The following is a 17650-nucleotide window of genomic DNA, read 5'->3' on the forward strand; positions in this document are numbered from 1 at the left end:
CACCATGATCAAGTGGGCTTCATCCCTGGGATACAAGGCTGGTTCAACATACAAAAATCAATAAACGTAATCCATCATCTAAACAGAACCAAAGACAAAAACCACATGATTATCTCAACAGATGCAGAAAAGGCCCTTCATGCTAAAAACTCTCAATAAACTAGGTATTGATGGGACGTATCTCAAAATAATAAGAGCTATTTATGACAAACCCACAGCCAATATCATACCGAATGGGTAAAAACGAGAAGCATTCCCTTTGAAAACTGGCACAAGACAGGGATGCCCTCTCTCACCACTCCTATTCAACATAGTGTTGGAAGTTCTGGCCAGGGCAATTAGGCAGGAGAAAGAAATAAAGGGTATTCAATTAGGAAAAGAGGAAGTCAAGTTGTCCCTGTTTGCAGATGACATGATTGTATATTTAGAAAACCCCATTGTCTCAGCCCAAAATCTCCTTAAGCTGATAAGCAACTTCAGCAAAGTCTCAGGATACAAAATCAATGTGCAAAAATCACAAGCATTCCTATACACCAATAACAGACAAACAGAGAGCCAAATCTGAGTGAACTCCCATTCACAATGGCTTCAAAGAGAATAAAATACCTAGGAATCTAACTTACAAGGGATGTGAAGGACCTCTTCAAGGAGAACTACAAACCACTGCTCAATGAAATAAAAGAGGACACAAACAAATGGAAGAACATTCCATGTTCATGGATAGGAAGAATCAATATCGTGAAAATGGCCATACTGCCCAAGGTAATTTATAGATTCAATGCCATCCCCATCAAGCTACCAATGACTTTCTTCACAGAATTGGAAAAAACTAAAGTTCATATGGAACCAAAAAAGAGCTCGCATTGCCAAGACAATCCTAAGCAAAAAGAACAAAGCTGGAGACATCACGCTACCTGACTTCAAACTATATTACAAGGCTACAGTAACCAAAACAGCATGGTACTGGTACCAAAACAGAGATATAGACCAATGGAACAGAACACAGTCCTCAGAAATAATACCACACATCTACAACCATCTGATCTTTGACAAACCTGACAAAAACAAGAAATGGGGAAAGGATTCCCTATTTAATAAATGGTGCTGGGAAAACTGGCTAGCCATATGTAGAAAGCTGAAACTGGATCCCTTCCTTACACCTTATACAAAAATTAATTCAAGACTGATTAAAGACTTAAATGTTAGACCTAAAACCATAAAAACCCTAGAAGAAAACGTAGGCAATACCATTCAGGACATAGGCATGGGCAAGGAGTTCATGTCTAAAACACCAAAAGCAATGGCAACAAAAGCCAAAATGGACAAATGGGATCTAATTGAACTAAAGAGCTTCTGCACAGCAAAAGGAACTACCATCAGAGTGAACAGGCAACCTACAGAATGGGAGAAAATTTTTGCAATCTACCCATCTGATAAAGGGCTAATATCCAGAATGTACAAAGAACTCAAACAAATTTACAAGAAAAAATCAAACGACCCCATCAAAAAGTGGGCAAAGGATATGAACAGACACTTCTCAAAAGAAGACATTTATGCAGCCAACAGACACATGAAAAAATGCTCATCATCACTGGTCATCAGAGAAATGTAAATCAAAACCACAGGGAGATACCATTTCACACCAGTTAGAATGGCCATCATTAAAAACTCAGGAAACAACAGGTGCTGGAGAGGATGTGGAGAAATAGGAACACTTTTACACTGTTGGTGGGACTGTAAACTAGTTCAACCATTGTGGAAGACAGTGTGGCTATTCCTCAAGGATCTCGAACTAGAAATACCATTTGACCCAGCCATCCCATTACTGGGTATATACCCAAAGGATTATAAATCATGCTGCTATAATGACACATGCACACGTATATTTATTGTGGCACTATTCACAATAGTAAAGACTTGGAACCAACCCAAATGCCCATCAATGATAGACTGGATTAAGAAAATGTGGCACATATACACCGTAGAATACTATGCAGCCATAAAAAATGATGAGTTCATGTCCTTTGTAGGGACATGGATGAAGCTGGAAACCATCATTCTCAGCAAACTATCACAAGGACAGAAAACCAAACACCGCATGTTCTCACTCATAGGTGGGAATTGAACAAGAGAACACTTGGACACAGGAAGGGGAACATCACACACCGGGGCCTGTTGTGGGGTGGGGGGAGAGGAGAGGGATAGCATTAGGAGATAGACCTAATGTAAATGATGAGTTAATGGGTGCAGCACAGCAACATGGCACATGTATACATATGTAACAAACCTGTACGTTGTGCACATGTACCCTAGAACTTAAAGTTTAATAATAATAATAAAAAAAAATCCTTGATGGAGCAGCCTAAGCTGCTGCTCTGCCTATGGAGTAGCCATTTGTTATTCCTTTACTTTCCTCATAAACTTGGTTTTCACTTAAAAGAAAAATAAGTGGCCAGGCGTGGTGGCTCACTCCTGTAATCCCAGCACTTTGGGAGGCTGAGGCAGGCAGATCACCTGAGGTCTGGAGTTCAAGACCAGCATGATCAACACAGTAAAACCCTGTCTCTACTAAAAATACAAAATTAGCCCGGCATGGTAGCACGCAGCCTGTAGTCCCAGCTACTCGGGAGGCTGAGGCAGAAGAATTGCTTGAATCCAGGAGGCGGAGGTCACAGTGAGCCCAGATCACGCCACTACTCTCCAGCCTGGGCGGCAGAGCGAGACTCCATCTCAAAAAAAACAAAACAAAGGCAAATGCCACTAAATTTGTGGTTATCAGTTCCACAGTGATAGAAAATGGATATAGCAAAAAATACCATGTTTTTATTTCATTTAAATCAAATCTTATACAATGCTGAATCCTCATACTGCAGGCCTGGGAGGATATTCAATCCCTTACATTACTGAGGCCCTTTCATCTACCAGTAACAGGATCTCCTTTCCCCACAACACCAGGCGTGGACCTAAGATTGTCCTCAGTCTTTACTACCCAAACTCCTCTGAGGCAAAGGAGCATAAAAGTCTGGTTTTCTATCTGAAGTTGGGAGATAAACAAAACATACATTAACACCTCAATACACGATCTTGACACTAGTAAGTTGGCTGTATCCCATAAAGGATATTTTACTTCCCTTTCTGGTGTCTTGGCACTTCCCAGAAGCTGAGTCACTGATGGTCTGATACCTGGGTCTGCCCCAAGGTGGTAACCTCACCTGCATGTTTCCTCAGGCTTCTGAAGGTCATTGTTCACAAACCTGGATATTGGGTGAATTTCTTGCTTCCTATAGAGGAAAATCGCTCTCCTTTCTCAACTCTGCGTCCTACCTGGATGGAAGCTTTCTTTGATTTTGGTCAACCTCTGAGACAATGGACTTGTCGGGGATTTTCTTCATAAGGAGCGGAGATGGAGCAGGAGAGCACTTAGGTCTTTGGCAATATTCTATGCAAGAGATGATGGGGGCTTGAACCAAGGCCGAAGTAGTAGGTGAGATAAATGTTTGGATTTTGAATACTTTGAAGGGTAAAGCCAACAATCTGATATGGGGTGTTAAAAAGGAAGCTCCAAATAAGTAGGCTCACGTCAACCTAAAAGGAAGGAGCAGAGGGTTTATTTGGGCCAACGTTGAGGACTGTAGCCTAGGACGTACTTCCAGGTTGCTGTGGAGAGTGCTCTGGAGAACAAAACGGGCTGGAGTTTTTAAAGAAAAGAGAACGAATCAGCAGAGGGGGGCATTACAAAAGCTATGTCTCAGGAAGTGTCATTTACTTACATTAATAACATTGGCTAGTGATTGGCTATACATATTGTTGAACTATAGGGTATACGGCATTTTACAGCTACTTGGTGTCAGTCTAGGGCCTGCATAGCAAGTGGCTTCAAGAGGTAATCATTTAGCTCAAGGGAGAGTGAGACATGACTGCTCGCATTCCTTAGATAAAAAGTTTTTTTTTTTTTCCTTATCATCTGTCTTCTCACACCACACAACTGGGAGTCTCAAGGGACCTTACAGGACTTGAGCACATTTCACCTCTTGAAATTAAAGATGAGTAGCTTCCTTTCGTTTAAAGATAAGTCACATGAGAATTTAATTTTGGCAGTTAAAGAATTGGTTCCCCAACCTAAATCTGCAGCCAAGATGAATTTTCTGATTCATCTCCTTTCCTATAGTTTCTGGGTTTTGTTTATCCTCCAATTCCAAATGGCATAATTGCTAGTTCTTTCTCCCACTCTACGTCCATCACCAGGTGGGTGTTTCAGCCTTTTTCTATCCCTCACACAGGACGCTCCAAAGGAAAAGAGAGGTGCTGTTTCCGGGGGGAAAGAATGTAGGATAGTTGAAAACAACAGCACGGTATTTTATTCACAAACTTGATTTTAAGATAACTGAAAAATCTAATGTGAAATAAACACTTTAAGAAATACAGTATTTGCTCTGTTACTCTGTGTTGTCTACTTTGCTTCACATTTAATCTATTACAACCATAGAGTTACGACAATTGTGATTCCTAAACTTAATTCACATGATTGATGAAAACCAAGCTTAATTGTTTAAATGTTGTGTATTGCTGGAAGTAACACAAAGCATTAATAAATAAAAGGAATTCGACACCCATTTTGGGTAAATAGCATTTCTGCCTTCATTCTAACATACATTTCATTTTGGCTTTTAAAAAACAACTGCTGTGCTATATAACGCCGTATCCAGTAGTTGTAAATACCTGGGCAACGTTACCTTTCTAGGGCTTGTTTCCTCATAGATAAAACCTATTGGTACCCGGGGCCAGCTCTCCTATTGCTTCCTGATCCGGGACGATCTAAACATCTAATTTAACAAATATACGATGTCCAGTGTAAAATAGCGTGCTTGATGTCTTATTAGCACAAGACATAGAAGAGCAGGAAATTCACATAATGAAATGGACCAGCTGTGAGTAGTTTCCAGTGGATATAACCTCTCCTTTGTTGGCCTTTAAATAATAAGTGCATCAGCTGCTGCACCTGCGATGCATGCACGCGTGGAAATCCTGCAAATTCTTAAACTGCCATCCCAAGGCAGAAAATGCAGAATTCCATTTTATTTTAGCTTTTAAAGGGGTTAAATTCGGACTTGGTACTGGGGTACTCTCGGGGAGGTTTCCCTTACCTCTCCCAATGACGCTACTTAACCTCACCAGCACTCCCACACTGCCCTCACTTGCCTACCCGGTTCTAGGTGAACGGTCCCACTGGGCACAGACCAATGGGCTCGTTCCTTCCCAGCGGCAGGGTGGGACCTCCACCCTGGGCTTCGGAGACCCGCCCCCCCGTACGTGGCGTGCGTGCATGGCGCTACGCGGCGCGGGCCGGTTTCTACAGCGCGTGGCGCCCCCCCACGGCAGCCGGACTTCAATGTCCACGGCCTGACCGGAGTGTCCGCCATGGAGTCGCAGAAAGAGGCGCGAACACTCCAGAAGCCCGTCGCGCGGCCTCCTGGGGCCTCAAGGTCTCAGACGCCGAACGACAAGGAGCGGCGGGAGGGCGGCGCAGTGCCGGCGGCGGCTGCCTTGGGCGCAGAGGCGGACGACGACAGTGCAGACGGGCTGTGGGAGCTGCCGGTGGAGCCGGCCGAGCGGAGGCCCGAGTGCACCCGTTGCAGGTGACCGCGGGGCTGGGGGCGGGGACTGCAGCCGGCAGTGGCGGTCGGAGGAGGCTGCGACGCCCCCTGCCGGGGAGTCGGCGGCTCGGGCAGCTCTGCGCTTAGGGCGGCGGAGTTGGCGGGTGCACGCTGGAAATCTCGGAAATGCCGGGCACAGCTACCTAGTTAGAAGCCCCCTTTCCAGGTTCATGATTATTTAACCTTACTTCCTGCAATATGCTGAGCGTATCATGGGATGAGCAGACATCAGTTCTGTTTCCAAGAAACTTAAGCGTCCGATAGGGGAAGTAAGGGGTGATGACAATAATACTTGTAAAATAGTTACACAGTCATACTTAAGTGGCGTAGTCATATCACAGTTAAAAAGCATAAAGTGAATTGGAGGAGAGAGGCAGTCTCCTTTGCCTGTCCTACCAGAACTCTAAATATAGGGCCTTTTCAGATCTTCATTCTAAGTTCTCTTCAAACCCTACACACGTCCCACTGGTAATTTATGAAATCAGTTTTCATGGTAAATTATCATCTATATCCCAGTGTGTCTAGCTCCGACCTTTCTTCTGAGCACCAGACCTGTGCATTAATTTATCAGTTGTTTATTGAGTGCTTTGGTGATCACTGACAATGCAGTGGAGTCCATGTTTTTGTAGAGTGTTCTTTTACTGGATACGGATAATAAACCAGCAAACAAGCAATCAAATATGTAATTACAAACTGGGAAAAAAGCAATGAAGGAAAGGAATGGGTTGCTACTGTAGAAAATAGCTCGATGGTGTCATGAACTATCTCTGAGATTTGAAAGATGAGAAGAATCCAGCCAGGGGAAAAGCGTTCCAAGAAGGGGAACAGAAGGACTGAATACGGTTGAAGGTCTTTACTGCTTGAGTACTTGGAGTATCTTACTTTGGACATTTTGACCTTTTCCTAGGGCTGGATTGTAAGACTTCAGAGGAAAGGATCTTGAATGTAGAATGTTTTTATATTTTCTAAATGTACTATGTATAGTTGACACTCAGTAAACCTCTGAGGAGGATGGAAAATTTGTGATTAGAAGGGACTGTGAATTTGAACATAGGGGTTTGTGAATACAGTTAATTTAAAGAAGTCGTCTGAGGGGGTTGGGGAAACATTTAAAAATGTTTGGAGGGGTCTCAATAGGATACTGGAGGAAAAGTGTTTCAAATATAAATCAAAGGCTAAATTCCTGTGCTAGCTTTATTATGTAGTTTTTAGTCTGTTCAGAATTGTTAATTATAAATATGTAGTTAAAAATCTGTTTAGCAGAGATTTATGATGCTTTTTTTAAAAAAATGACTTCCTGAATTTTATCTTTTTTTCAGTTGCATTTAGTTAATACCTTAGGATTACAATTTTCCCCAACATTTCTGCACTTTGCTTATTTCTGGTGAAATTTGCTACTTGTGAAATCTCTCCTCCCTCTTGCTATGCATTTTATTTGCTTTAATTAGGTAGAATATAATTCTACACTTTGCTTATTTCTGGTGAAATTTGCTACCTGTGAAAACTCTCCTCCCTCTTGCTATGCATTTTATTTGCTTTAATTAGGTAGAATATAATTCTAGAATTATGGAGAATATTTAGGTGTTGTCAATAAAATATAAATAAATTGATGGCTTTTTATATTTTATTTCATTACGCTATTAGAGTTCTGCTAGTACCCTGGGTGAACTTCTTTACATTTATGCTTAAAATAGTTTTAAAAATGCATTCTTAGATTTGATTGATCATTGAGTCACAGTTATTTGGCTATTTACTTAAACTGTATTCATTTCTCTGAACACGTTACTACAAATGTCACAGTCTAGGGGAGTTCCAGAAATTAGGTTTGTTCAGGAAGTGCAAATTCAGTTTAACTTTTCAGCAGAATCTTGCTCATTAGAAATATAACATATCTTAAATATGAATGGAATATTCTTTAAAAGATCCCAAACTTGCAATTTGTTATTGCAAGATATAGATTCTATAAATGTATTCTGTCCTTTATGTATGTCTTGTTTACAAAACCTGCCTGTATTCCATTTACCTCTTAGAATACCTTTCCTATCCCCCATTCCCAAACGTATATAATTATTTTTTTTCAGCTAAAGACAAAACCTTGGCTGATCTCCCCAGAGTATGTATCATTAGCATTATTTGAGATAACATAAGAAGGCTGAGGGTCATGGGACATGGTAGGTGCACAAAAGATTTGTTGAGGCCGGGCGCGGTGGCTCACGCTTGTAATCCCAGCACTTTGGGAGGCTGAGGCGGGCGGATCACGAGGTCAGGAGATCGAGACCACGGTGAAACTCTGTCTCTACTAAAAATACAAAAAATTAGCCGGGCGTGGTGGCGGGCGCCTGTAGTCCCAGCTACTCGGAGAGGCTGAGGCAGGAGAATGGCGAGAACCCGGGAGGCGGAGCTTGCAGTGAGCCGAGATTGCGCCACTGCACTCCAGCCTGGGTGACAGAGCGAGACTCCGTCTCAAAAAAAAAAAAAATAGATTTGTTGAACTACTTGGTAAAATTCAGTTGTTCAACAAATATTTTTGGAGACCCTACTTCCAGACAGTGTGATAGGCTATGAAATACAAAGATGAAAAAGAGATGACTTCAGTTCTCCTGAAGATCAGGATCTAGTGGAAAGTGGCATATCTGTTTAAATGGGGAGCCCTCAGATTAAAAATCCGATGGTGTAGAGCAGTTTTTTCAAATTATAGGTAATGAACCGCAGTGAAACATTTGTTATATGCACACTCATATGTAGTAGAGAATGTATTCAAAAAGTTTGAGAAACATCAAATTTTTGAAGCTCTGAAGAAAACAGCAAAAAGTGTTTTCTGAATTTTTCAAAGTAAGAGTATTTGTAAAATAACTGTTCAGGTTAAAATCATTTTGCTAATTTAAACAATCTTATTTAAATTATATGACATCAGAGTGGAAAGATTTAAACACTTTTTATATGTGTTTGATATCCTTTGGCAGTCTTCGAAATTAGGCCGTCATGGAGTGAGAGTCAGAAGGCAAAAGGATGCATGTTCACCAAGTAGTGCTTCTGAGATTTTACTAGAGTCTTTAATTTTGTTAGGAAATAAAATGTACATGTGTATATGTGTGTGTGTGTATATATATATATATAATGCACATAAGCATGTGGTCTTTTTCTTGTTGAATTCTATACCATCAGCTTGTTTCTTAGATGGGTATATGTAAGATGTTATAGGAACATATAAAAAGGTTCTCCTAACCCTAAGTTTGTATGGTGGAGATGAGGAAAAGATCTGGGAAATCTTGGAAGTGACATGTAAGCTGAGACTGAAGGACATAACAAAATATTTAATCTGGATTCTAATATTTAGGATTAATTAGGGAAGAGACCGGCTGAAGGGAGGGCTTGAGGGAGGAAAAAGTGAGCTCTGGTTGAGGAAACAGTATGTACGAGAGTTTAGTGTATAGAATATATAGTGTATTTGGGGAGTTTGGGAGAAGGGAGGGAGTGGTGAGAGATGAGGCTGCAAAGATTAGTGGTGGTTGCCCCAGGAAGGGCAAAATAAACTATGTCAGGGAGTTTGGGCCTAATGCTCTATAACCCAACAAGCCAGCCACTGTAATATTTTTATATTTGAAAGGTGGTGACAAGTTTGACTTTTGTACCTGACTTTTGATGTATAATTTGTACTTTTTTATTTTATAAAAAAAGCAACTGGATGGTGATAAAAGGGTACAAGCTTGACTGGGAAGAATTAGGGCCTCATTACAGAAATATTTTAGGCATCTTGATTGTACTTTTATATCTTCTGTAGATACTGCTATACATTTGAGGATGAGTCATAAACCAGTTGCAAATCATTGGTCATAGGAATAATGGAATAATGTCTAAAAACAGCGTGTTTTAAAACCTGTTTAAGGGAAGAAACAGCAGGGAGAGCATGCACACAAACTGAATCAGATAGACCCTGAGATGGAAGTTTTTGTCTCTCCAGTGTTTTCTTTTCAAAAGTAACAAGCTGTAAGAATTATAATAAACCATATCTATATATTTAACACCCATTTACTAAACACCGGCCATCTGTCAGGCACATACCAGGCCTAGATATTTTATATATGATAATATTTTATTTAGTTCTTGTAACAAACTTTTAGATTGCTGCTTTTTTTTTTTTTTTTTGAAATGGAGTCTTGCTCAGTCACCCAGGCTGGATTGCAGAGGCGCAATCTCGGCTCACTGCAACCTCTGCCTCCCAGGTTCAAAGCATTCTCCTGCCTCAGCCTCCAGAGTAGCTGGGACTACAGGTGCCTGCCACCACGCCTCGCTAAGTTTTGTATTTTTTTTCGAGATGGAGTTTTGCTCTTGTAGCCCAGGCTGCAGTGCAATGGCGTGATCTTGGCTGACTGCAACTTCTGCCACCCAGGTTCATGTGATACTCCTGCGTCAGCCTCCTGAGTAGCTGGGATTACAAGCATGCACCACCATGCCTAATTTTGTATTTTTAGTAGAGATGGGGTTTCTCCATGTTGGTCAGGCTGATCTTGAGCTTCCGACCTCAGGTGATCCGCCTGCCTTGGCCTCCCGAAGTGCTGGGATTACAGGCGTGAGCCACTGCGGCCAGCCTAGGTTTTGTATTCTTAGTAGAAGCAGGGTTTCTGCCCTGTTGGTCAAGCTGGTCTCAAACTCCTGACCTCAGGTGAGCCACCTGCTTCAGCCTCACAAGGTACTGGGATTACAGGTGAGAGCCACTGCGCCCAGCTACTGTTTGCTTTTAAATGATGAGGAAATAGAGGTAACAGGCAAGTAGCAGAATTGAGTCTCTAGCTCCAGTCCACTTGGTTCCCTAGCTCATGCAAGTACTTGATCTCACTCCAGGCTTCTTGCTGAAGAAGCGTTAAGATTTCGTTTGCACAGTAGGTATTATCACCAGGTGAAATGGCATCACTAAGTCTGCAAGATTTTGAAACTTTTTTTTTTTCTTTTTTTTTATGAGACGGAGTCTCGCTCTGTCGCCCAGACTGGAGTGCAGTGGCGGGATCTCGGCTCACTGCAGGCTCTGCCACCTGGGTTCACGCCATTCTCCTGCCTCAGCCTCCCCAGCAGCTGGGACTAGAGGCACCCGCCACCACGCCCGGCTAATTTTTGTATTTTTAGTAGAGACGGGGTTTCACTGTGTTAGCCAGGATGGTCTCGATCTCCTGACCTTGTGATCTGCCGGCCTCGGCCTTCCAAAGTGCTGGGATTACAGGCGTGAGCCACCGCGCCTGGCCGATTTCCAAACTTTTTAAGTTAGTAACAGGATGTTGAGTTTTAGTATTTTCTCTGGCTTTTTAATTCCACGTATCATAACCTTTTCCTTATTCTTTAGGCCTGGATATTCTGGAGGAAAAAGTGATGGGGGGAACATCATAAGACAGAGACAGAGAGATAAAGTGGGGAAAGGAGAGAGAGAAGGGAAGAGTGCAGGTGTTTAAGAAGAATGCACGAGCCACAAACTGGCACTCTACAGATGTTTTGCTTTGAACTGTGTTTTATCAGCTTTTAAATTAGTTGCTAATAGTTCAAAATCAAGTTTTTTTTTTTTTTTTTTGAGACGGAGTCTCGCACTGTCACCCAGGCTGGAGTGCAGTGGCGCGATCTCGGCTCACTGCAAGCTGCGCTTCCTGGGTTCATGCCATTCTCCTGCCTCAGCCTCTCTGAGTAGCTGGGACTACAGGTGCCCGCCACCACGCCTGGCTAATTTTTCGTATTTTTAGTAAAGACGGGGTTTCACCGTGGTCTCGATCTCCTGATCTTGTGATCCGCCCGCCTTGGCCTCCCAAAATGCTGGGATTACAAGCATGAGCCACTATGCCTGGCCCAAAATCAAGATGTTTTATATAAAAATCCAGATTTCTGGCTTTTGTGACAGTGGGAAGATCTGACAGCTTCAAAGACCACCTTCCTGAGCAGCAGTTGGTTAAGCTCAGTATTATTGGCTGTGCCCGTATATTGGGCATGATCTCTCCAGGTCACTGTAGCTCCCAGTCATTCCTGCTTAACTCATTTCTGGTTAACGGCTGGCCCCCCATAGGCATTTATGTTTTGATTCTGGGTCTCCTGTACATCACTGTGGTTGTCTGACTGAGCAACTGGTAAATCAGTCTTCATGTTTGGTGGGAAAAGTGAAAAGTGATAATTCCTAGGGTAGTTAATGTAGAATAAATGAAACTGTTGAATCAGTATCAGCACTTAGAAAATAAACTATTTTGGGCCGGGCACAGTGGCTCATGCCTGTAGTCTCAGGACTTTGGGAGACTGAGGCGGGTGGATCACAAGGTCAGGGAGATCAAGACCAGCCTGACCAACATGGTGAAACCCTCCCTGTCTCTACTAAAAATACGAAAATAAGCTGGGCGTGGTGGTGAGTGCCTGTAATCCCAGCTACTTGGGAGGCTGAGGCAGGAGAATCGCTTGAACTTGGGAGGCAGAGGTTGCAGTGAGCCAAGATTGCTCCACGGCACTCCAGCCTGAGCGACAGAGTGAAACTCCGTCTGAAAAAAAAAAAAAAAGGAAAACTATTTTGCTAAATTTAAAATCGGCTAGGTTATTGATAATTTTTAGGGTAAAAATTTGGGTATTCTGAAGTTTAATTTTTTATATATCAAAGATATATTCTCAAGAGAAAATTATTACATTAGTTCTTTACTGTTAGTATAGAAAATATGTTTATTCTTTGAATTAGTTCATTCATAATATATGTGGAAAGCTTACTGATTTACAAATCATTGTGCAGGCTAATTGTATGTCCAAAGTTGAGCAATGATATATGTCAAGAGGGAATTTTTTCATAACCTTAATTAAGTCTCCAAAGAGGAATGGCCAGTTTTAAAAACCACATTAGAGCTTTCTAAGTGTTTGATTTATTTTCCCTAGGAAAAATAGGAATTATATTTTTACCCTCTGATAGGTAGAAGTTTTCTTTAAAGACTGTAAAAGCACATTAATTCCTTGAGTTCATTTGCCCAAAATTAATAATTCATAGTTTCTATTAGTGCTTATATAGTTAGATAATATATTCAGAAATAGTCTAGCCTAAAATTTGGTATCACTTAAAAAGAGTTCACAGGCTACAAAGTACTTTTACATTTTCGTTTAATACATGAGACAACTTTATGATTTAAATAGTGTTATTCTCTTTTATAGACTCTTAAGTTCAAATGACTAATAAGAGGCAGAGCTGCTTTAGCTTTCATATTTTTATTGCTACACCACATAATAATGAATTATACTTAAATGAACAGTATGACTGCATTTGTTTTTCTTGCATATAGTAAGTATTTACATGAGGTGTTTCTCTGCCTTCTTCTAATCTAAAGATTGTTTTCCTTTACCTTTGGCCATGGGTATTTTTAATTATTTTGAGGTGAGCAATTTTTAAATTATTGTATTTTTTAAAGTCAAGCCTGTATCTCCTGAATTCTTTGTCTGTCTGTGATGAGATTTTCATTTCTATTGCTAGCTTTTCACTTTTATGTTAGAAAGGCAGATTTGGGGAGGCTGAGATGGGAGGATCACTTGAGCCCAAGAGTTCGAGGCTGCAGTAAGGTAAGAAGGTGCCACTGCGCTCTTGCCTGGGTGACAGAGTAAGACCCCATCTCTTAAGGAGAGAGAGAGAGAGGGGTTTGATTTTTTTTTCTGCTGAGTTTATTGTTTGTTTGCTTGTTTTTCATTTTTCACTGTTGGAAACCTAGTTGAAAAGGTATGTGTTGAGCCTGTTGACCTTGCAAAGGGTAGAGAAATTGACCTGATAGAAAGGTCTCTGATCTGTTTGTTTATGTAGACAAGTTATTTGGCAGTCTAATTCTTTTTTCAAAAATTGTGGTAACATTTACATAACATAATATTTATCATTTTAACCATTTAAGTGTACAGTTTATTGACATTAAATATATAATGTTGTGTAGCCATCACCACGATATAAACGGTATAAACCCCAAACCTTTTCATAATCCCAACATAAACTCTGTCCATTACACTGTAATTTCCTGTTTTTTCCTCCCCTCAGACCCTGGTAATCTCTATTCTACTTTTTGTTTCTATGAATTTACCTATTCTAGATATAAGTGGAATCATATATTTGTCTATCTGTGTCTGGCTAATTTCACCTAGCATAATGTTTTCAAGGTCCATCCATGTTGTAGCAAATGAATGAAAATTTCACTTAATTCTATGGCTGAATTTTATGTATATAACCACATTTTGTGGATCTGTTATCCATTCATCTGTTGATGAATACTTGGGTGGGTTTTACCTTTTGGCTATTGTCAATAATGATGCAATGAACATTGGTATACAAATAATCTGTTCTAGTTCCTGCTCTCAGTTTTTTAAAAAATATATATTTTAGGTTGGTGTAAAAGTAATTGTGGTTTTTGCCATTACTATCTAGGAGTGGAATTACAGGTCATATGGTTTTATGTTTAACTTTTTGAGGAATTGTCAAGCTATTTTCCACGGTAGCTGCACCACCTACATTCCCACCAGCGATGTATGAGCTTTCTGTTTTTTCCACATTCCTGTCAACACTTACTATTATCAATTTTATTATGCCCATCTTAGGAGGCACGAAGTGATATTTCATTGTGGTTTTGATTTGTATTTTGCTGACTAATAATGTTGAACATCTTCTCATGTGCTTTTTGGCCATTTGCTTATCTTCTTTGGAAAAATGTCTATTCAAGTCCTTTTGGCAGGTGAATTGCAAGTGGACAAGTTAGCCTGTCACAGTTTCATGGACACTGGCAAAAGACATGAAATTCCTGGGCCAAAGACAAAGGACTTTATTACTGAAGGCACAACAGGGAGTATGAGCTTCATGTTTGTATTGTTTCTCTTGTTGTCCCCTCCCACTCCAAGCCCTACAGGGATTTCAGAGATAATTAGGTAGATGCTGTGCACACAGTGGGTTTGCATCCTGGCTGAAGGACCTTGAACTTAGTGTGTTCCTGAATTTTTTATAATGGGTTGCAAGTAAACCTGCTCTTTTTCCAGGCGGAGAACTTATCTGTCTTCCAAGGCTGTTCACCATGTAGATACCTTTGAAAAGCTAGTCCAGAACAAAAGGTTGTTGTCTGAGTCACAAAACATACAGAAATGTAAGAGACCCATGGAGAATTACCTCCAAAGTTCAGTTACCAAAATGAGGAAATGAACATTGGTACAGTACTATTTTTCTTTTCAACTTGTAAGTTCCAGGGTACATGTGCAGGATGTGCAGGTTTGTTACATAGGTAACATGTGCCATGGTGGTTTGCTGCACAGATCAACCCATCCCCTAGGTATTAAGCCCAGCATCCATTAGCTATTCTTCCTGATGCTTTCCCGCCCCCTGCCTTCCTAACGGGCTCCAGTGTGTGTTATTCCCCACGATGTGTCTGTGTGTTCTCATTGTTCAGCTCCCACTTACAAGTGAGAACATGCGGTGTTTTGTTTTCTGTTCCTGTATTACTTTGCTGAGGATAAAGCATCCAGCTTCATCCATGTCACTGCAAAGGACATGATCTCATTCCTTATGGCTGCATAGTATTCCATGATGTATGCTGCATTTTCTTTATCCAGTCTATTATTGATGGGCATGTGGAGTGATTCCATGTCTTTGCTATTGTGAATTGTGCTGCAGTGAACATACACGTGCATATATCTTTATAATAGAATGATTTATATTCCTTTGGTAATATACCCAGTAATGGGACTACTAGGTCACATGATATTTCTGCTTCTAGATCTTTGAGGAATTGACCCCTTGTCTTCCACAATGGTTGAACTAATTTACACTTCTACCAATAGTATAAAAGTGTTCTTTTTTCTCCACAGCCTCACCAGCATCTGTTGTTTCTTGACCTTTTATTTATTTTTTATTATTTATTTATTTATTTATTTTTTGGGGGATGGACTCTTGCTCTGTCGCCTAGGCTGGAGTGCCCTGGCGCAATCTTGGCTCACTACAAGCTCTGCCTCCTGGGTTCACACCATTCTCCTGCCTCAGCCTCCCGAGTAGCTGGGACTACAGGTGCTCGCCACCATGCCTGGCTAATTTTTTGTATTTTTAGCAGAGATGGGGTTTCACCATGTTAGCCAGGATGGTCTTGATTTCCTGACCTTGTGATCTGCCCGCCTTGGCCTCCCAAAGTGCTGGGGTTACAGGCATGAGCCATGGCACCTGGCCTCTATTTTTTGAAATGGAGTCCCACTATGTCACCCAGGCTGGAGCACAGTGATGTGATCTTGGCTCACTGCAACCTCCGTCTTCCTGGCTCAAACAATCCTCCTGCTTCAGCCTCCCAGGTAGCTGGGACTACAGGTGTGCACCACCATGCCCAGCTAATTTTTTGTATTTTTGTTGGAGATGGGGTTTCACCATATTGCCCCGGCTGATCTCTAACCCCTGACCTCAAGTGATCCACCCTCCTTGGCCACCCAAAGTGCTGGTATTACAGGTGTGAGCCACCATGCCTGGCCATTTCTTGACGTTTTAATAGTCACCATTCTGACTGTCATGAGATGGAATCTCACCGTGGTTTTGATATGGATTTCCATAATCAGTGATGTTGAGCTTTTTTCTTATGTTTGTTGGCCACATGAATGTCTTATTTTGAGAAGTGTCTGTTCATGTCCTTTGCCCACTTCTTAATGGGGTTGTTGGTTTTTCTCTGATATATTTATTTAAAATTCCTTGTGGACTCTGGATATTAGACCTTTGTCAGATGGATAGATTGCCAAGTTTTTCTCCCATTCTGTAGGTTGTCTATTCACTCTGATGATAGTTTCTTTTGCTGTGCAGAGGTCTTTAGTTTAATTAGATCCGATTTATCAATTTTTGCTTTTGTTGCAAAATTGCTTTTGGTGTTTTTGTCATGAGATCTTTGCCCATGCCAACGTCCTGAATGGTATTGTCTAGATTTTCTTCTAGGGTTTTTCTAGTTTTGGGTTTTACCTTTATGTCTTTAATCCATCTTGAGTTAGTTTTTGTGTAAGGTGTAAGGAAGAGGTCCAGTTTCAACTTTCTGCTGCATATGGCTAGCCAGTTCTCCCAGCACCACTTAAAAAAAAGTTAAAAAAAAAAAGTAGGGAATCCTTTCCCCATTGCTTGTTTTTGTCAGGCTTGTAGAAGATCAGATGGTTGTAGGGGAGTAGTCTTATTTCTGAGTTCTCTATTCTGTTCCATTGATGTGTGCGTCTGGTTTTGTACCAGTACCATGCTGTTTTAATTACAGTAGCCTTTTAGTATAGTTTGAAGTCAGGTAATGTAATGCCTCTCCAGTTTTGTTCTTTTCCTTAGGATTGTCTTGGCTATTCGGGTTCTTTTTTGGTTCCATATGAATTTTAAAATAGTTTTTCCTAATTCCGTGAAGAATGTTAATGGTAGTTTAATTGGAATAGCATGGAATCTATAAATTGGGCAGTATGGCCATTTTCACAATATTGATTCTTCCTATCCATGAGCATGGAATGTTTTCCCATTTGTTTGTGTCCTCTCTGATTTCCTTGAGCAGTGGTTTGTAGTTCTCCTTAAAGAGGTCCTTCACTTCCGTTATTAGCTCTGTATCTAGGCATTTTATTCTCTTTGTAGCAATTGCAAATGGGAGTTCATTCGTGATTTGGCTGTCTCCTTGCCTGCTGTTGGTACATAGGAATGCTTGTGATTTTTGCACATTGATTTTATATCCTGAGACTTTACTGAAGTTGCTGATCAGCTTAAGGAGATTTTGGGCTGAGACAATGGTGTTTTCTAAATATAGAATCATGTCATCTGGAAACATACAATTTGACTTCCTCTCTTCCTGTTTGAATACCCTTTATTTCTTTCTCTTGCCTGATTGCCCTGACCTGAACTTCCAATACTATTTTGAATAGCAGTGGTGAGAGAGGGGATCCTTGTCTTGTGCCCGTCTTCAAAGGGAATACTTCCAGCTTTTGCCCATTCAGTATGATATTGGCTGTGGGTTTGTCATAAATGGCTCTTATTATTTTGAGATACGTTCCATCAA

The 17650-nt window shown here is 41.0% G+C and overlaps 1 protein-coding gene across 1 annotated transcript in view; it reads left to right on the forward strand.

Moving 5' to 3' along the window:
- The first annotated feature begins 5350 nt into the window (after nt 1-5350).
- DTWD2 (DTW domain containing 2) overlaps nt 5351-17650 on the forward strand; it is a 156776-nt gene continuing 144476 nt past the window's right edge. Inside the window, exon 1 of the mRNA XM_032156600.2 lies at nt 5351-5636. Within this exon, the coding sequence (XP_032012491.1) occupies nt 5419-5636 (218 nt within the window). The 5' untranslated portion in view covers nt 5351-5418. The remainder of the gene's footprint in view (nt 5637-17650) is intronic.

The sequence above is a fragment of the Hylobates moloch genome, unplaced genomic scaffold, assembly GCF_009828535.3.
Source record: "Hylobates moloch isolate HMO894 unplaced genomic scaffold, HMol_V3 SCAFFOLD_6, whole genome shotgun sequence".
Lineage (NCBI taxonomy): Eukaryota > Metazoa > Chordata > Mammalia > Primates > Hylobatidae > Hylobates > Hylobates moloch.